Source organism: Heteronotia binoei, chromosome 3 (assembly GCF_032191835.1).
Source record: "Heteronotia binoei isolate CCM8104 ecotype False Entrance Well chromosome 3, APGP_CSIRO_Hbin_v1, whole genome shotgun sequence".
NCBI lineage: Eukaryota > Metazoa > Chordata > Lepidosauria > Squamata > Gekkonidae > Heteronotia > Heteronotia binoei.
The window spans coordinates 42,137,157-42,158,829 of record NC_083225.1 but is presented as its reverse complement, the minus strand read 5'-3'; the positions used below and the strand labels follow the sequence as shown (position 1 = coordinate 42,158,829).

Below are 21,673 nucleotides of genomic sequence, written 5' to 3'. Positions count from 1 at the left end.
ACTTGAAAACCGTACTATGGGAACCCCCACAATTCCGCTGCAACTTGATGGCAATAAATAAATAAATAAATCAGAAACTCTCTCTTTGTTGTGCTAGCTGTGCAGGAGCAGGAAATGTCACCATGAGGGAGTGTCCAACTATGCAGTCTCCCACCTGTCTTTTCAAATGGCACAATCTCAGGAGGACTGTACCACTAGTTTTCCCTTAATGTCTTATTCAGGTTTAAGAACCGTATTTTGAAATGTTTAGGTTATTCCCTGAAAAAGATATTGTGTTACAACTTTAATGTTAAAGAAGAGCCCCTACCAGAGTGAAGATGTCACTATATTAGAAAAAAGAAAAATCAAGCCAAGCTGAATTCATGGTTCTTTCAGGTATATGCCCAAGGACAATGCTCATTCTACTGCAAATGATGAAATTGGACATACTAATCCATCCTAGTGAGGTCCCAGAAGAGTGAGTGAGGAGGGCAAAGGGTTTCACCATCCACCTGCCCACCCCCCATATGCTACCAAAGGAAGCTAGGTTGGGAAATGATTTCTATCATTCCTTCCACTATTTAAAGTGCACGCTCTCAATCTGACAAGTGAAGCTGAAGAGCCTCTCTAGAACAACCATGGCATACCTCACAGATTTCACACATTTCTGTTTGCCCGCTTTTGTTTGTTTGTTCAAAGGATGCTCCCGGCTATTCTAAATTGTCTGATTAAGAGGAAGCATGTCTTATATTGCAGATGGCCTACCAAAAAAGATTCCCTTTTATGGATGACCCGCCTAATGGGGCTTGCTGCATTCAACTGATTGTTTAGGGTTGGGGCAAAAGTAAAGAGTAACATTTGGACATTGTACAGCTGCATCTTATGTTCCTTGAGGATCGGAATGAATGTGCTGTTATCAGATAACAAAAAGTAGGGTGTGGAAGGGTGAGGTAACATATAGAACTCGGAAAGAAAATGTCACTGCTATATATGGGTTTTTAGGGAATACAGTTCTTTGTACAACACAACTTGCTGGGAGACCCTTGTGATGAGAGATCCCTTAAAGAGATCTCAACTACATACAGGATTGCTTTGCTGGATATGAAGCTAGTAGATACAATACACAGGCAGCTCAACTCAATGTTTGAGGCTTTTTTCAATTATATTTAGGGTGAGGCTGGGTGACATTTCTGATGAGTTATAACTTTAATTTTTGCCCAATGTATTTTCATAGCAAGGGCAATATTTTCTGTAGTACATTTTTTCCATAACAAAGAACATCTGCATAGGTGACCAAGGAGTATCAAGGAATACAGCACAATGGAAGAATTTACACAGCACTGAGTCCTCTCTTTTTAGAAGCTTCCTTTCTACCAGTGAAAACAGATGATTTCTGCTCTCAGCTTCAACAGCTTAACCATATTAATGTGTAATACAAAGACCATTTTAAAAAAGATAAGAGAAACCAAAACAAAATAATAATATTGTAGCACTTTAGACACTGGTTGTATCGTGTTTACAAGCACCCATATACAAAATGCAGGAATTATGCTGAGACAGCAGTGTGTTCAGGAGACGGGGTACCAAGAGGTGCATTGAGTAAATGGCACTTCAACTCCCATGAGTGAGAAATTTGCCATTCCCTCCCCCCCCCCGCCCCCAGTCAATCCCAGGCATCTGAGGAAATCAATGCACTTTCCAATTGGATTTCGCCAGCTCACACAGTAAAAATCCAGTTGGAAAGTGCATTGAAAGTGCGTTATTTACTGTGTGTGACTGCAGCCTAAGTCTCCAATGCTTATTCTTTCCTCAATGGTACCTGATGGTTGCAAAAGCTCGATCCCATGGGATTCATGAAAATGCCCCCACTACCACAAATGTAGAGGGAAGCTCAAAAGTGTTTGTGTAAATTTCAGACACTATCTATTACTTTTCTTCCATGAATATGTTAGCCAGGGAAGGGTACATAGTAAGTGGTTGGCTGGGAGACCACCAAGGAAGGCCTTGCAGAGGAAGGCAACGAAAAACAACTTTGCTTCTCATTTCCCTTAAAAGCCCCTTGCTGGAGATGCCAAAAGTTGGTTGTGACTTAACAGCAATTGCATAAATCAATATGTTTGACCTTGAAGAAAATACAATATCTAGTGAGCCCAAGGCCTTTTATAGCTTCTTTCCACACACACCCCATTAAATAAACTCAGAGGCTGCAATCCAATGGCTTTAATGTGTAAATGGAAGTATACACAGGAGATTGCCCAGTCTTTGTTATCAGGGGTGGAATTCTAGCAGGAACTCCTTTGCATATTAGGCCACACCCCCTGATGTGGCCAATCCTCCAAGAGCTTACAAAAACAGTCTTGTAAGCTCTTGGAGGATTGGCCACAGCAGGAGGGTGTGGCCTAATATGCAAATGAGCTTGTGCTAGAATTCCACCTGTTTGTTATCATCAGGAGAATGACCTGCTCTGTGCAATATCACTCCACGTATGTGCAGGGAGTATTTGCCTGTATAGACAAGAATGAGAGGCCACAGCCCATGTAGAGGGGGTTGCATTAGGGCTAATCTTGACAAGATCTAATGTTATCAGTAAGGAATGGCATGTTTTTCAGATCCCAGTTGACAGTTGATGTTTCACAAGGAAGATGCAGTGGTTTCATGGCAACTTCCCATACAACCATCCATCCCATGCAGTTTCTCTCATTCAAAAGTATCCAACGTGGCATAGACCTGACCATAGGGAAAGAGCAACCGTTGTTGCTTCCTTTGTAATTTAAGGATTGGATTGTGGGCATTTCATTCTGAACTCTTCTTCTATGTAACAAAAAGCTAGCACGTGTTTCAGCATCACAGGGGGGTTCATAAAATCACATGTGTTAAAGATATGAGGATTTGTTGTGTTAGTCTCTAGTCAAACCAACCACTGTCATTTCAAACTATTGTTTTCACCATAAGAATTCTGATACTGCTGTGTCGATATATATTTAATTAAAGCGTAATACTTGGAATTTAAAGATGGCATAGGACAGCTTTGGGGAATATCTGTCTGATTATGCATGCGCATAATTCCTATCAACAAATTATGCACAGACATTTAGAAGTCATTGTGCCCCTGCGTGTGCAGGCACTGATTAGAGGTATGTCATGCTTTTAAGGAGAGAATGAAATCACATCATAGGAAGAGTTAACTCTTATGCTGGGGAGAATGGACTTCTTAATCAAGGAAATGCTGACCTCCAATAGCAGCTTTGCACTTGAAATATTTGGCACTATTCACAGTAGCATTTTCCTATCTGTGCTCTTTCTACAAAAAGAAACCAAGTTTCTAGTGTAACTATGGAAATATCTTTTTGCAATCGGCCTTTCCTTATTTCTGAAGTTACGGCTTGATCCAACTGCTGGATATTGATACCGAAGTTGCAACAAAGTACTATATTAAACTTTTATATTTGAATACAGTGTTTTTTTCCCAAACACTGAAGCAATGTGCTTTACCACCATTTTCACAATTGTACGCATTTTTTAAAAAAAGGAAATGTATGTAACTTTTTTTCTCTCTGAGGAAATAAAAGGGCTGCCAAATCTCTATGTATTTAGAAACAAATGATTCTATGTAAATAAAGCAGGGGACTCGTCAACCACTGTGCAATTTCCTGCCCCCCTCCCCAACATTGTGTACTCAACACTCAACAGCATTTCACCACTAAAAATAAACACTTTGTTCCTAATCCTGACCTGGTTGTATTTGTTATAAACATACTGTTTCAATTGGTTACGCTGGATTTTTAAAATGATTCTGATTGTATGCAATCACTGTACAGATGAACTGACCTTCCACTTTACTTTGGTTGACCTCATTTCTATTTTTTAAAATTATAAAATCTAATGTATATGATGGACAATGACATAACGAGCTAAAACTATTTATGTCCTGGGCCTTTAAGAAGTACCTCAAAGACATCCATATGCTTTCCCCCCACTTTTGAAGAAGAGATTGGATTTGTACCTCGCCCTTCGCTAGCCAAAGGAGTCTCAGAGTGGCTTACAATCTCCTTTCCCTTCCCCTCCCCACAACAGACACCCTGTGGGGTAAGTGGGGCTGAGAGAGCTCTCCCAGAACTCATATCTGAGAGAACCAGGTTTGATTCCCCACTCCTCCACATGCACCTTCTGATGTGAACCTTGGGTGAGCCACAAGAACAGCCTTGAGAGAACTTGTGGCTCACCCAAGGTTCACATCAGAAGGTGTATGTGGAGGAGTGGAGAAGCAAACCCGGTTCTCTCAGATAAGAGTTTGCACATTTAACCACTACACCAAACTGGGCCTCTAAGAACTTTTGCTTCTAAGAACCGCAGGTGAGCCGTTTTACCATAACATGACCAGATTATTTATATGTAAGAGAATGACTGAATTCTCTTGTATGCCTGGCCTGCAGAGCTGCCAAGCCAAATACAGCCCACTGGCCATCATCAAGCTCTGGATAAGCTTGTTTTTGCTCCGTGCCTGGAACTGCTGAAACAGAAGAGTTGTTAAGCACCTGGCAGGTGGGCTGTGTTTGGCTTGGGTGGTCATAAACTGTTCAAAGCCACTGTTAGAAAATTCAGATAATTCAGAGCTGGATTGCTTGATCAGCAAAACTAAGAGTTACCAACCTAGAAATGCTTGCCTCCAGGTGGGACCTGAGGATCCTACAGAATTACAGCTCATCTCCAGACTACAGAGATCAGAACTCAGAATTTTCTTCAGAACTGAATGACTGTTTTGGAAGGTGGACTCTGTGGCATTGTAACTCACTGTCTTCCCCAGGCTCCATCCCCAAATCTCTAGGAGTTTCCCAACCTGGATTTGGTAACCCTACCTTCCATCCCCTGCTGGAGGCCAGTGGGGACCTAGCAACCCTACCTAGCACCCTACCTCTGAACAAACATGACTGCTGATGTAGTCATATGCTTACTATCACCCTTTCATGTCAAACAGTCATGTGATTGCTACAGTACAGTTACTGTGGGTTGTGAGAGTTTGCACATAAAGATTATGGAGGATGTCAAATCACCTGGTCAGTTTGCAGGTAACTCACCAAGCCCCGGTTTACCTCCCACTGATAGATATCATGGATACATATTCTAGTTATCCTTTATGGCAACATGGAGAGAAAGAGTACCATTGTTTTTAGAGGTCAAATGCTAATTTTAGCAGTTCAGCCTAGAGCCCTTATCATAGTGATGGCCTAGCAGCTTTAGATTCCATAATATGGACCAAATCTTATTGGTTTGAGAGCTTGGACAGTCACAAGAAATTATGGAGCTTCTGAGAGGACTTATGACTTGTAGGCTTCAAGGCAAATAAGGTGAGCTTTTTTTTCTTTTCCCATGAAATGCCAGGAGCTGTAGATTGGATGTGGTAGTAATTCTGGGTGTTAATCCCACACCTCCAGAAAGCAACAAAATTCTGGGTTTAAAAAAAACCACGGAAAGCAACAAAAAAGTGTCAATATATATATGATTGCACCAATTTCTTCCAGTTCCCCTCTCGTCTTTGGGAGAGCCCCACCGAAAAATGTACTACTGAATATCACCACACGCACATACCAGTTATGTGAGAAACATGGTGAATAAATCCACCCTAAATAAACTATTGTATACAGCCAGATATTTCTGAATTGAGGCCAGGTTGAATGCTATTTTTGTGTGTGTGTGGACTCCCCCCACCTGAAAGTTTTGAAGAGGTCTCTTCTGACATTTTTTTTTAAAAAAGTACCAATGCAAAACTCTGAAGCCATCCAAAAGCATGAATTATGATATTACAGGATGTACAATTTAAATGGGCAAAAAAAATAGTTGCGTAATGTAATGGGCAATGATTCACCAGTGCATTAGCAGACAAATATATAGATAGATTGGTGTTCAAATGGTTTGTTATTTCATTTTGTCCCAGAATATAGTATTCTTTCTGCCATTTACCCTTGAGGAATTTCACCCCACTAAATGGCAATTTTAAACATCTCAGATCTGTGCCAGTCATAGCTTTGTACCATGCATCTGCTCCCTGCTGGGGGTACACAGTGGATTGATTGAGTGCTTAGATTGTTCAGTGGGAGGCTGATGAGAGTGGAGGTCTGCCAAGGATGCTGGACCAGGTAGCCTTTCAGTCTTTTCCAGCTCTTCACTTCTATTTGACCATGAAATACTTGCCATCTGAAAGTTGCTTTGAAATGGCCCTTAATGGTAAAAGTCTTTATGTGGCAGCTCTTTCATGCACAGATGAAGCACATTTTCTTTTCCAGGTCTGCTTTCATTGAGAAACACCAAAGGACATCTGTGTTTATTAGGTCTCCAGAAACCTGCTCATCACTAAGAACCACTGTACCTCTCAGTCCCCTACTTGCTACTAGCCATATTGAAAAAAAGAAATCCCCATATTAAGAGGCAACACCAGCAGAAGGCAAGTTCTGTGTGCTCTGGTTGTTGGCTTTCCACGGCAACTGGTTGGCCACTGTGAAACAGGATGATGGACTAGATGGGCCATGGTCTGATCCAGCAGACCTTTTTGCAAGTTCTTATTCTTAAAAAGAGTTTTTTGACAGGGGAGGGAAGCAGGTGATTCTCATAGGCAATTCCCTAACTTATTAAAAGACTTGTAATAACTTATAATAGCACCAAGCAAAATAAACACAAAATTGTGTGCAAGCCTTGAAGTTCTCAAGAAGGGAGAGGGACAAAAGACGTTTCAAGGTATGCAAATTTAAAAATGGTACTTAGGTCAGCCTTCCACATAGGGGTCTTACAAGATGAGCCTGCAACACTCAGGTCAGCCTTCCACATGGGGGTCTTACAAGATGAGCCTGCAACACTCATCATGGCTTGAAACATCTTCTATCCCACCCCATTTTAACATCCACACTACTTTGTGTTAATTCCGTTGTTCCTGACAAAACCTATTTAGTGGCTCTTGTGTTTGAACTTTGCTTTGGACCACTGCAGTTACTTTGAAGTCCACTGCTATCTTATGCCAGGCTGCATTCTTTAATTTTGATACTTTACTCAAAAGTTGAAAATTCGAGGCTGTCCAACAGAGTGCTGGGGCAAAAATGCACACCTCACCCAATTTGTTTAATGACTGGTTGGTACTCTTCAATTCCCCCAACTTCTGCTGCTGCTTCTCAAGACTGTTCTTTCTCCTACTTTGCCCACCTACAGGCTGCCCTGCCATATACTCAGACGACTGTGACAATCTGTGTGACATTCATGAGCATTCTTGATGTTATAAGGCCAAGCGTAGACTCATGATGAACTTGGGAAATCACAAAGCTCACCACAATCAACAGGATTAAAGAGTAGTGAGGGCAAATTAGAATAAAGAAGGAGGATTAAGGAACTGAGCACTGAAACCCCCACAAATGTGCCAAAATCTCTAATTAAATAAAGAACAATAGTCAGGTTAAGTAATTTTAGTTCTGAGCAACTCTCATGGAAGGATGCAGACGCTTCGTGCATCAAGGTAACTCTTTTGTACATCCTCCTCTCCACTCCCATGGCCACCTTGGGGTGCAATCCTAAACGAAGCTTAAATGTGCAATCCTAAACCAAGTTATACTCTTCTAAATCCATTGATGTCAATAGGCATAAAAGGGGTAATTCTGTTTAGAACTGCAACTGCAAGTCATGGTGGGTGCAGAAACAATTTACTAGAGATGGGTTGTCTATGCAGATATTCAGCATGCTCAAATGGATTACATGCTTTGCATTCCTTGCTGAATCTGAAACCTTTTACACATTGCTGAAGCACCTTACTTTTTTCATACAAATACTGTCCTTGCTATATAATGAAGCTGAAATACAGTAAGCAAGTACATTATGCAATGCATCTCTTCTGTGCAATTTCCAGCAAAGGTTATGTATAGCACTTTTATATGATGTACTTTATTCTAGGTAGTATTGGACGGTTCCTGTCTTGCTGTCACTTACAGAATCAGAACAAGAGATAAGCATTTGGATTTCTTTCTTTCTTTTTTTTTTTTAACTTACTCTGGTCTATTGCTTATTTCCAGTGGCAGGTTTTGTTTGGTTTCATTACATTTTGTCATTCATGTAAGTATTCTAGCAGCCACTCTAGCGATTTATTTTTTTAAGAAAGAAGTGAACCAAACCAGAAATCTTTTGGTCTTCCATCTTCTATGGTATTGTTAGGGGTACTCTGTCCCAAGCCAGATTTCACATGCATTTCCTGTCCAGCCTTCCCAGCACTCACAGTTTCCACAGTTACATATACCATTTCCTGGAACAAAACAATGCAAGCTATAGTTATTCATCACTGAAATGTATGTCATACAAAAGTGTTGCTCTGTGAAAAGTAAAAAAAAGGAATTAAATAGATTTCATTGTCCATGTATGTTTTCTCTTTCAAGATCGAACTAGTATTACTTTTCATTCAGAAGTCACCCAAAATCTATATTTCCCAACAGGTAGCTAATTTCATTTTTAATTTTGTTATTAAGAAAAATGTTAACAATTCAGCCATCCACATTTATGGTCTCTGTGCTGCTTTAATGTTTAGTTGGACAGGAAAACCAGCCTTCAATTCTATGATTTGGTCTGCTGGCACTAAACCCTTTTAGAAAGTGGCTCTGGAGGAAACCAGCATAACATTTTGGCCATGTAGGGGAGGATCATGGGAGGGAAAGTAGCCTGGTATAGCCCGATCTCATCAAATCTCAGAAGCTAACAAGGGTCAATACTTGGGAGACCATTAAGGAAGGTTTTGAAGAGGAAGTCAATGGTGATGCATTCCGGCATTTCACTTGCCTTGAAAGCCCCTTTGCTGGGATCACCATGAATTGGTTGTGACTCAATGGCAGTTATGTACACAGGACAGGATCCAGAAGGGCTTTTGTTCCACGCTCCTGATTGATTGCTTAACTCTACCCTCTAGTTCAAATTCCCTTATAGCCATGAATGACCTCTTGTCAAAGTTTCCCCAGTTTCTTCCTGGAATTTCTTGTAACATCACTTATTCCTCAGCCACATACTCTAGATGGCATAGACATTTCTAACAATAGTTTACCGTATTTATTTAACTTATTTATTCAACATCCCACCTTATCTCTTTATTCAAGGTGGCAAACAATGCAGTAACCAATTCATAAGAGGAAGAAAGTATGCCCTTTTGCGGTGGTGGTAGTGGTGGAAAAGGCTGTCAAGTTGCAGCTTACAGTGACCCCACAGAGATTTCAAGATGAGGGAGGTTCATAGGTGGTTCATGCTGACTGACTTTGGACTTCCCTTTGGATAGTCTCCCATCAAATTACAAACCAGGACTGACTCTGCTTAGCTCCCTAGATCTGATAAGACTGGGTTAGACTGGGCTTTCCAGGTCAGGACCCCTTGCATCAGTATGGCTTATTAAGTCAAGAAATGTCTGTTAAAGGCCATTTATACCATTAAAAGTCTTGTCTGCTCCCCTGGTGTCTAGTTGTTATGGAGGAGGCTGTTTCCCCAGAGAGTTTCAGAGTTTGCTCTACATGATGAGCTCCCTGCATGTTCTAATCACACCAATCAAATGAAAGGAAAGGAAAGGTCCCCTGTGCAAGCACCAGTCATTTCAACTCTGGGGTGATGTTGCCTTCACGTTTTCACGGCAGACTTTTTATGGGGTGGTTTGCCATTGCCTTCCCCAGTCATCTACGCTTTCCCCCCACAGCAAGCTGGGTACTCAATTTACCGCCCTCAGAAGGATAGAAGGCTGAGTCAACCTCAAGCCAGCTACCTGAAAACCCAGCTTTCACCGGGGATCAAACTCAGGTCGTGAGCAGAGCTTAGGACTGCAGTACTGCAGCTTTAACACTCTGCGCCACGGGACACCAATCAAAAGGCAATGCTAAACTTTTCTATGTATCGGAAGCTTGACAAGACAATTTGCAAATTATTCTTGCATACATAGAAGAGAAGAAGAAGAGATTGAATATACCCTGCCCTTCACTCAGTCTCAAAAGAGTTTACAATCTCCTTCCCCCCCCCCGCCCCCAATTACACCCTGTGAAGTAAGCGGAGCTGAGAAAACTCTTTCAAGAGCTGATCTTGAAAGAACAGCTCTGAGAGAACTTGTGACTGATCCAGGGTCACTCAGCAGATGAGGCATAGGGAATCAAACCTGGTTCTCCCAGATTAGAGTCTACTCTCCTAACCACTACACCAAACTCTGCTTCCTTGTAATATCTGTAAGCTATAGCCATGATATGAATTTAGTTAATATGAGCTTTTTTTTACTTTTTTAGTTATTAGGACCCATATAGTTTTCTTCTTCTTTTCTTCTTCTTTTCATTCTTCATTCTTTTGCCTTAAATCTCTTTTGCATGTTTGTTAAATTTTTGATTGCCATAACTCAGCCTAAACCTTCATAACAATACAGGGTTAAAAAAAAAAAGCAGCAAGATGTCAGGGTTTTCTTTTCACATGGAGGAATACTGAAACATACAACATGTTCCACCCACAAAAGTCCAGAATTCAGGCACTTCAGTTTCCCACCTCATTCTTCTTAATGTGTAGACTGCCTCTGAGAAGGAAGAGTTTACCTATCGCTGTATTCAGGGCTTTTTTTTGTAGCAGGAACTCCTTTGTATATAAGGCCACACACTCCTGATGTAGCCAGTCCTAGAGCTGAGAAAACTCTTTCAAGAGCTGGAGTAGGCCTGTGCTTAGAGCCCTGTAAGCTCTTGGAGGATTGGCTACAACAGGGAGTGCAGCCTAATATGCAAAGGAGTTCCTGCTACAAAAAAAAGCCCTGGCTGTATTCATATTACTAGTGACTCACTACTTGGGCTGGCCTGCTCAGTGCCTTTGGCCTGGTTCTCACAGCCATAACTGAAATGTGGTATACAACTGTAATAAAAACAGCAGATGAAGAGGTAAACCTGTTTCTGAACTATGTTCTTCCAGACTGTAGATTGTGGAAGACTGTTTTGTCATACAATATATATATTGAAAGTTATTTCAATGGATTTAGAAGGATGAAACTCTGTTTGTAATGGCCCTACATAAAGGAATTAGATATATATATCCCTTCGTGTAGGGCCATTTCAAGCAGAGTTTCATCCGTCTAAATCCATTGAAATAACTTTCAATGTCAGGGAAGAAGATTCTCTTGTATCCTTCTTGTCATACTATTTTTCTGCATACAATCAGTCCTGTCAGTATCCACGTGAAGTATCCTACCTGTGCTCAGAAAGGTGTTTTCCCACCTCATCTTTGTAGATAGATTCAGGTGGGTAGCTGTGTTGGCCTGAGGCACCAGTGGCACCTTTAAAACCAACAAAGTTTTATTCAAGATATACCTTGAATTTTTGAATAATTATTGGGTTTGTGTGTGCAGGTCAGTCACTGTTTTCGCTTCCTAAACCAGGAGTAAGAATTACCTCCCCTTTAGTGGGTTATTTTAGATCTGTGGATTATACAGCACAACAGAAGTGCTGTTAGGATGGAAACTTCTGCCATGGGGTGGCGGGGAGGCAAACAGAAGTAGCATATGTCAAGTTGGATCTTCCACAGCAAAGGCAACCTTTGTGCAGCTGATCACTCCCCGAATTCATCCATCTGTTTCAAGGTCAAGACCTGAAGTAGCAAGAGAGTATACTTCAAACCACATATCTCCCTGGCAAAAAGAAAACAAGAGCTGTTGTGTCACTGGACATCCTTCTCCCGTCCCATTCTTGATAGCTACCATTTTCTATTTGGCATTCACTGTCTGTATGTCTTGGCAGAAGACAGATGGGCAGATCTTTAATTGCCCTCCATCCTGTCACAAGGAAAGCTGTCAGGTGTCTTGACATCCCCACAGAAAGCGCACAGTCATCAGGCCAGTTTGCTAGATGCATGGCTGTTGTCTAAAGTGGGCTAGTGCCATACATTCACCCCTTCCTATTACTCTATCTGTTGTGATCTGTGTTCCACAATTTGCTGGATATGCCCTTCAGAGAAGTTGCAGGATTTTCCTATAAGGCAACAAACCAGCAATAGGTAATTTTCTGGTGTGAAGGGACTTGTTTTGTTAGAGAAGATAACCCTATTGTTAATCAACTGTGGGGCTGTTGTCAGTCTGTGTATGCTGAGCTAGGCTGACCAGTGATCTGACTCAGAATAAGGCAGCTACATATCTGGGAGAACTAGGTTTGATTCTCCACTTGGCTTGCCAATTCCCAGGTCCCAGAGGAGAATCTCCCAGTTTTGCAGACTCTTTCCCTCCCACAGTCAGTGGGCCGGCAGGGGAAGCCCTGGCCCCACAGCCACCACGTTCCTTTCCACTTCGGAAGGTTTAAGAATTTGCTTGGGAGCTATTTGCTTTTAGAAAGGGGTGTGTGCCTTTAAATCTCAAGCCAGGCTACATGGGGGTGGGGCAAGCCTGCAGAACAACGTGGCTATTGTGAGAAGGGAAAGGAAGGAGCCCTGTTCCTCCATTTGTTTTACAGTCCCTCCAGGAGTCATTAGCACAGAAAAATATAAATAGTAAAGTAGAACCTCTGGTTCCTCTGTGCTAGTCTGAAGAATTTGGTTGAGTATACAGCATTCAACAACTCCCATGGTGAGTAAATTGCCTCAGTGAGACCACAAAGTGTGTGCTCCCAAACTCTGTTTATTTTGGCTGCTTGTGTGTGTATGAAAGAGAGAGAGAGAGAGAGAGAAGACTGCATTCAGGGGAACTTCACTGCTGTATATTTATTTATTTATTTTAGGGAATGGGAAAGTCTCCTGGCTCCACCCCCAAAGTCCCCAGGTATTTTCTGAGTTAGACTTGGCAACCCTATTCCCCACTCCTCCACTTGCTGCTTCTGGAAAGGCCTTGGGTCAGCCATAGCTTTCACATAGCCGTCCTTGAAAGGACAGCTTCTGGGAGAGCTCTCTCAGTTCCACCTACCTCACGGGGTGTCTGTTGAGGGCCGGGGGGAGGGAAAGGAGATTGTAAACTGCTTTGAGACTGAGTAAAGGGCAGGGTATAAATTCAATCTCTTCTTCTTCTCGTCTATGCATGCAAGAATGTTGTGGTGGAGGAAGATAAAGGAGATTGTGAGCCACTATGAGACTCTGAGATTCAGAGTGAAGGGCAGGGTATAAAGTCAATATCTTCTTCTTCGTCCTAAAACAAACAAAAAAAAAGTCCCTTCAAGGCCAGAGGGGAAATATCCAGTTTTCCAACTAAGGAGGAAATGAGAAACCAGAAAATCACCACATGACTGAGAGGAGATGGAGGGTTTAACCCTCCCAATGTCCATCCTTTGCCTTTTGACAGGTTGTTTGAAGAAAGTGTACAACTCTAAAGAATATATGTATATTAAGAGAATATGTATTTTAATCTTCTAAAAAACACATAACCTTTTAAATTAAGGTTTTCTCTCACTCACCTATCTCCTCCCCCCAGCACCAATTTATGCTATCTTCATATATTTTTAAAACATTCAGAATTTTTTTTTGGTGCCATTTTTTGGTGAGTTAGTTTATGACAAGGTCAGTCAGCTTCATGGCTGACTAGGGTTGATTTTAAATCATGTCTCCACAATCCAGCACTTTATCCACAATAGCACACTGGCTTTGGGTAGGTTTTGAGAAATTTTTACTTCCTGTCAATAAACAAAGCAGGCAAGCTTGGCCAACTACTTTTTAAAAAAACTGTGCTATATTTTGTTCTGTTTTTTTTTTTAAGCAGACTATATATCCCATCCCTTCCCCCACATCTTCTACTTCCTTTGAGAAGGCTTTTTGGATGGGTTTCTGCTGATTTTGAGGGTCTGAATTATAACTGCACATGACAACCAGGAAGAAATTTCCCTGCTGTGGATGAGGAAGTATTTGCTCTGCAAACTAGAGTTGCCAGGTCCCCCTGGGTCACCAGCGGGGAACAGGGCTGGATCTACGGGGGGGGGGGGGGCAGAGGGGGTGTTTTGCCCCCGGCACTGCCAGAGGGGGGGTGCCAAATTGGGCGCCTCCCCCCCACCAGGAAGTGGGGAGAAAGATCAGCTTCTTTTGCACCGTCACCTGGCCCACAGGAATCCCTTCCCTTGCCTCATCTGCAGCGATACAGGAATGCAATAATCGCTCCCTCCTGGCTGCTTTTCTTCTCTCCCCCACCCCTCACCACCCCAGCCCCTTCCCATCGGCGCCTGGTCGTACACACCTCCCCGACAGCGTAACCGGTTGTGTGTGTTGGGGTGGGAGGGACAGAGGGAAGAATCTCATGGCCTATCTCCTCCTCACCTTCAGAAGTGCTTTCATCTCACCCCCCCCCCCAAAAAACCCAGCCTCTGCTGTGCATGAAAAAGCCCTTTACCAGCAGTTTGACAATTGCAGTTCATTCCTGCAGCTCATCAAAGTAAAGCAGGTGAGAAAAAAAATTGCTGCTACCGAAACAGAGAATAAAAAGAGTCTCTGTCTCTCTTCCACCTCTGGGATTCTTCCATAAACAAGACCCGCTCACTCTCTCCAAGACCCCCACCCCCTGTCCCTCCACCCTTTCCAGACTTAGAGCCAACAAGGTTAGGGTTGCCAGATCCAGGATGGGAAATTCCTGAAGATTTGGGGATGGAACCTAGGGAGGACAGTGACACAGAGTCCACCATTTTCTCCAGGGAAACTGATCTCTATAGTCTGCATATCAGCTGTAATTCCAGGGGATCTCCAGGTCCCACCTGGAGGCTGGCATCCCTACATGCAGACAGACTTCTGGAGTGTTCCTTCTCTTTATTTTTGTTGTACAATATTGTCTAAAATGTGTATGTGGGTTGGTGGGAAGCAGGGCTTTTTTTGGAGCAGGAACATACAGGAACAGAGTTCCGGCTGGCTTGGTGCCAGGGGGTGTGGCCTAATGTGCAAATGAGTTCCTGATGGGCTTTTTCTACATAAAAGCCCTGTGTGAAACAATGGTGATGTCAGGGGGTATGTCCTAATGTGCAGACGAGTTCCTGCTGGGCTTTTTCTACCAAAAAAGCCTTGGCGGGAAGCCATGAGGCTGCAGTAGTGGGTCTCAGACTGAATTACTTTTTTGGTCTTTATCATTTTTTGCTTCTAAAACAGAAGTTAATATGAAAAACCAGACTATACCTGTGCAAATGAGGCCATCATGTTTGTCGCAGTCTCTGTCATCACATTCACAGAATTCCCCAGTAATATACCATTCCTGGGGTGAACAGACGCACTTTCCACAGTGACAAGAACCTGAAAGTGGTAAGCACAATGGTTATTACAGGCATTTACAGAACATGGGAGGTTTTCAGTCAGGCATGGAACATCTTAGGCGCCCACAATCAGTGCCTATTAATAAGCGATTGTCTACAAGGATATAATCAAGATAAAGCTTATTGAAGAGAAGGATGCCATAGAGGTGTGCTTTAACTTGAAGTGTTCTCCACAAGGCCCTATAGTGATTTCCTCCTCTCCATTTTGATTTAATCAGAAATTATTATGGAGAGGTTTTTCCTTTGTCCCGGAGCTCTAAAATCAAGGCTACTGTTCTCAGCAGGACTATGTTTTTTTTTTTGCTCAGGTAAGGAGGAGAGAATGGAGATAATCCCTGTGAAGTCACTAAAATTCTGTTAGGGACAAAAATGACCTGAAGTTATGTGAATAAGTCCCCACAGTTAGCATCTTGTTATCCTCTGCCTATGAGGAAGTAGAGCACCACTCAAACACCTCACTTTTTTCTTTACTAACCATTTTTTTCCCTCTCAGCAACAACCATCTAATTTTGACTAAATGGAATAAAGTAGAACTCCTAAAACCCCATCGCACAGAACTAGGGGACTTTCAAGTTCCACCAATTTCCATGAAGGAAAAAAATCATTAAGCAAAGTATTTAATTTTAAAACAGTTTCACTTTGGGCTGAATTATATCTCTGTTTCAAGTAGTTTGATTTTATTCAGTAACAATACCCTCTCTCAGCAGGCCTTACTAACTCACCATTGAAAAACAATGTACTGAGCATTTTTATTGGCTTCCAGTTCAATGAACTCTCACCTTTCAGTAAACACTTCTGTACCAAACCCATTAAACAAAGTTTACTATAGTACTGCTAAGTGATCTAATACTATGATAAATAAGGGCTTTTACCAATTCTTACTTGCATCACAGTTACTTGATTATGTTGATTGGTTGGTCAGGAACTGATGTTTTGAAAATGCTTTCATTTGGACCTATCTTTATTTTATGAGTCAGTGAGGCATGATGTTGGTTTGCCTGGTTTTATAATCCTGGTCAGCCATCTCACAAGGCTGGGGTTACTTGGTAACCACTTGTCTATTGAAACACAACCATGGTTACCAATGAAGTTGATGTCAAGAATCAGTGTTTTAAATAAGCATTTCTTTTATACAATGATAAACCTGAGTACAGCAGCCTGCCAGCAATTATACCAAAGCTGTAACTACCAGATGTTTGAGATTTTGTTTAAAAACATGGTGCACACGCTTTTGTTACGCTTGTTAAGACTTTGAACTTAGGACTTACTTCAGCATCCCTTAAGAGTTCAATAGGATGCATACTGACAATAGGGTTGCCAACCTCCAGGTGGGGCCTAGATTTCCCCCAGAATTACAATTGATTTCCAGACTACAGAGATTGGTTCTCTGAGGGGGGGGGGGGGGGATGACAGTTTTGAAGGGTGTTTTCTATGGCATCACATCCCTGATGAGCACCTTCTCCAAACTCCACCCTCCCCTGGAACTGCCCCCACATCTCCAGGAATTTTCCCAAGCTAGAGTTGGCAATCCCAATGGACAATGACCCCAAAACAGTATCAGAAACTAAAATTGCCATGGCAAGGCTAATGATAACAATATAACTTAGAATCAGGGTACAAGTTCTCTTTTGTGTAAAGAGCGAATTTAGGGCTAGCTTAATTAGCAGTTCCAGTGTCATGTTTTAATATAGGATTGGGATGAATCCAACCCTCTTCCAAGCAGCCTTCCTCCAGCATAAAGAGACTTCTTCCACTTAAGTGGCTGTCCCACCCATAGAAGCAGGGCCAACCCTGCCATTAGGCAAACTAGGTGATTTCCTAGAGCGCTGGCCTTCTGGGGGTGCCAAGTTGGGCACCCCCCATGTGACTCGGTGATGTTATCAGTGCGGGGGGGGGGGGCACCAGATGTTAGCCCTGCCTAGGATGCCAGACAGTCCAGGGCTGGTCCTGAAAGGAAGAGCCACTTAAGTTGGTGGAGGGCTCTTTAGTTTGGAGGAAGGTGTCAAACTTGAGCCAAAAGGAAAGGTAGGGTACAAATGTTTTGATAAAACTTTGCTTAGCTCAGCAGACTGGCAGCACAGGGTTAGGATCTATCCCATTGTTTCTTTCCCAGCATGTATATTAGATCTTCTTTGTCTGGTTACTGAGCTGACCTGGAACTTCTACATTACAACAGGGGAGCCAACATAACAATCGAAGTGTCTTTGAGCACTGGAGCAGGGAGTTGGCACTTGTGCCCTCATTACTGGTGTTCTGCTATCAAAGCAGAACTCTTTGGGGAGTCATTGGGAGCCTGAGCTTGCTGCTCTTGCTGTAATTTTCACTGTGATCTGTGCTCCCTGTCCATTGTGTGCATTTGTGAATGTTTAATAGGAGAATCTGTTTTTCAGCTATTTGTTTTTATTACACTACTTTGCTTAAACATGGACCATAGGCTTTTCTGAGTATTCTGTCAGGTTGAAAAGTAGAACACATGTTTAAATAAATGAAATACACTGAAACTCAGACCTGCACAACCAGATTTGTGACCCTCTGAGCCTAACACAGTCCACCATCCATGTGGGATAGCTTATATCAGGGGTTCAATAATCCTCATGCCTTCCTGGAAATGTGAAAACATGGGTGCTGTCATTTAGCAAGCCACAGTAAATGAATGATGAGCAGTAGTCATTCTGCATGGTGGTTTTAGCATTTATTAAAATCCTACTGAACGATCAATAGATGCCTCCAAAGCTTCCTTCAGTCTGCTTACACTTGTCACTTGGTTACTTGAATCCTCCTTAATTACATACCAAAATAAAAGGGAATATGGAGGACTAATGTGAAAAATTAACTGAGTGTCAAGTTGAGTTACTTTGTGGAGTACCTCTACTATATGCATGACAGAATAATGGTTGTGGATTTGCCACATAACAAACTGCTTTTGGGATGTTTGGGGCCATCTGGAAGTATTCTCTATGCTCAATGGCCCCTATATGATCATCTTTGGAGCATGTGGTTGCATTGATTGTCTGAACCATCACCTCCATGTGGCAGCTATACTTTTGACCATTATGATTTGTGAGACTGTATTAGGTTTAAAATAGCCTGCCACACTCACCTAAAATGCAGCAGTCATGTGTACAGCTGTCCATGGTGGAGTACTTGTTCATATAATTGGCATCATATGCTTCTCCTTGGCCATTCCACTCACAATGTGGGAACTATAGCCTTGGAGATTGTTTCCAGCTAACTTTGCTTCCTTGCCCTTCCTCATCTCAACCTGCTTCTGTGATGTTGGGAATTCCCATACTACTTCAACCAGGTTTTTTTTTTGTAGCAGGAACTCTTTTGCATATTGAGCCACACACATAAGAACATAAGAATATGAGAGAAGCCATGTTGGATCAGGCCAATGGCCCATCCAGTCCAACACTCTGTGTCACACAGTGGCCAAAAAAACCCAAGCCCAAATGCCATCAAGAGGTCCGCCAGTGGGGCTAGAAGCCCTACCACTGTATCCCCCCAAGCACCAGAATACAGAGCATCACTGCCCCAGAGAGTTCCAATGATAAGCTGTGGCTAATAGCCACTGATGGACCTCTGCTCCATATGTTTATCCACTCCCCTCTTTAAGCTGACTATGCTTGAAGCTGCCACCACTTCCTGTGGCAGTGAATTATACATGCTAATCACCCTTCGGGTGAAGAAGTACTTCCTTTTATCTGTTCTAACCCGACTGCTCAGAAATTTCATTGAATGCCCACGAGTTTTTGTATTGTGAGAAAGGGAGAAAAGTACTTCTTTCTCTACCTTCCCTATCTCATGCATAATCTTGTAAACCTCTATCATGTCACCCCGCAGTCAACATTTCTTTAAGCTAAAGAGCCCCAAGCGTTTTAACCTTTCTTCATAAGGAAAGTGTTCCAACCCAGGTAGGGCTCACTAGGCTTGCCAATCCCCAGGTCCCAGTGGGGGTTCTCCCTCTTTCCCAGGCTCCTTCCTGTCCCCAGTCAGCTTGTTGATGGGGGGGGGGGAAGCCCAGCCCCCACAGCCACCATGTGACTGTCCACCTCTGGAGGCTTCAATCTCCAATTGAAAGGCTTCCTCTTGGGATGGTGTGTCTGTGTTACTTTGAAGAAGCTGGCAGCAACTCATGAGTAGAGATGCCAATCCCTCGCTTCAGAGTTGCCAGAAATGGGGGTGGAGGTGGGAGGGGGGTGGACGGAAATGTCTGCTGGGCACTTCATTATTCCCGATTCTCATAGGGTATAATGGGGAATTGATCTGGAGGTATCGGGGGCTCTGGGGGGGGCTGTTTTGTGAGGTAGAGGCACAAAAATTTCAGTATAGCATCTAGTGCTTCTCCCCAAAATACTCCCCAAGTTTCAAAATGATTGGACGAGGGGGTCCAATTCTATGAGCCCCAAAAGAAGGTGCCCCTATCCTTCATTATTTCCTATGGAAGGAAGGCATTTTAAAAGGTGTGCTGTCCCTTTAAATGTGATGGCCAGAACTCCCTTGGAGTTCAATTATTCTTGTCACACCCTGGCTCCGCCCCCAATGTCTCCTGGCTCCATCCCCAAAGTCCCCAGATGTTTCTTGAATTGGACTTGGCAACCCTATGGAAGGGAAGGGGGGGCGCCAAATTGGGCTTCCCCTGCCCAAGGCAATTGCCTGTTGGTCTTTCCTCCACCACTGCTGCCACCACTGCTGCTGCCTGCCCCCTCCATCCCCTTCCCCAGCACAGCACTCTGCCCGTGCCATCAAAGGAGCAACAAGGCTCGGCCCTACCCACTTTGCAAGGGCCCAGGCTTCTTCTAAGTTGTTTGAAGAGCACGCTGGAGGAGTTTTGCTCCTCCCTCACTTCCAGTTCCAGAAGTGAGTGGGAGAGAAGCCTCCTCCAGTGTGCTCTTCAAACAACTTAGAAGAAGCCTGGGCCCTTGCAAAGTGGGTAGGGCCGAGCCTCGTTGCAGAGCTTCTCTGATCACCGGGGGGGGCACTGCAGAGAGCGGGCAGGGGGTGGGGGTGGCAGAGGAGAAGGTAGCCTGCCTGGGGTGCCACAAGCCCTAGGGCCGGCACTACACACCCCTGATGTAGCCAATCCTCCAAGAGCTTATAGTAGGCCCTGTACTAAAAGCCCTGTGAGCTCCAGGAGGACTGGTTACATCAGGGGTGTGTGGCCTAATATGCAAAGGAGTTCCTGCTACAAAAAATATTTCTGACTTCAACTATCCAACGAGCTTTCAGCAACAAGCAACCATGCTGCTTATTGTATAGCACATTTCAGGGTTTCTACAATGTAGGGGGGCGGTTGGTTGATTAAAGGCTTAACATAGTGATTCCTTCTAGTCTCAAAGAACGTACATTCAAGCAAAGTATGGACCAGGGGTTGTTTCATAGAAAAAAGAGGTGATGGATCTCATTAGTAGAACTCATTTGCATATGCCACACACCTCTGAGATCACTAGAAGGTGTACTCAATTTTATCACCTCAGCATCTACCTTAAAATGCTTCTTGAATCAAAATTGTCATAATAAAACCTTACTTGCATCATACTTTAAAAATCATTTTCTCCTATGTAGCCACAGTGGCATGATGAATATTTCCACCTATCTGCTTTATATGTTTTGGTTATTTTTCCATTTTCTGTGGGGAAAAATATTAGACAGTTTGTCAAATCTTACAGTTCAGCAGAGTCCTCACAGGGGATTTGAACAATGGAGCCCAGAAGCAAGTATTTGGGGGGTGGGTAGGTAAGAAAGAAGGAGCACAATAAAATTTAGAGATTCTGAAGCTCTGCTCCTGTGAGCTCCTGCGCAAAATGAGGCCTAGATGTATTTATCCTACTAAGGCCATAAGGGCAGATTCTGTCAGCATAGGGCCTATTCAAAAATCTCCCCTGTAAAACCATTGTAGGAATAATAATCTTGCAAACAAAAAAAGCTCTACAATAATGTGGGATGGTAAGACGGTACGTATGGCCAATCAGAAGGCTTGCTGGGCAAACCCTGTTGGGGGTCCCTGATTAGAAAAAAATCTGCTAAATTCTGGGACACAGTGCTTGTTTTTTCTAAATAATTGCAACACATGACTTCAGAATATTTTTACATTCTCTTCCTCAATGACAGTGTGTTGCTAGCAGACTCCTCCATTTCACCAGACTAGTTCCAAAGCCCTGTACTGGTGCAAACACCCTCAAAGGTTGAAAACATAAAGCAGACACAATGTGCGAATGAAACATAATTGCAGTATATGTAATGTGCATTTTGTAAGTATTAAGCTTATGAAAGAGACAATCTTGACAGGTTCTGATAGTTACAGAATGGAAGGGACCGTGCAAAAGAGAGCTTTCCCACTTAGGTCAAGAGCTGTATTTCCTTCCTCTGTACAGCAAACATAACCCTGCCTGCTGCTAGTTCCACTCCAAATACAATGCCAGAATGCAGCCCCGATAGACAATGGACCCATGTAGACATACACCCACAATTATGTCTCCAAA

General features: G+C 43.0%; 1 protein-coding gene across 1 annotated transcript in view; it reads right to left on the bottom strand.

The window, feature by feature from the left end:
- Positions 1 to 7,409: 7,409 nt before the first annotated feature.
- ITGBL1 (integrin subunit beta like 1) overlaps positions 7,410 to 21,673 on the bottom strand; it is a 258,588-nt gene continuing 244,324 nt past the window's right edge. Inside the window, exons 10-11 of the mRNA XM_060233673.1 lie at positions 15,058 to 15,171; positions 7,410 to 8,251 (exon numbers count right to left, since the gene is read on the bottom strand). Coding sequence (XP_060089656.1) covers positions 8,160 to 8,251; positions 15,058 to 15,171 — 206 coding nt within the window. The 3' untranslated portion in view covers positions 7,410 to 8,159. The remainder of the gene's footprint in view (positions 8,252 to 15,057; positions 15,172 to 21,673) is intronic.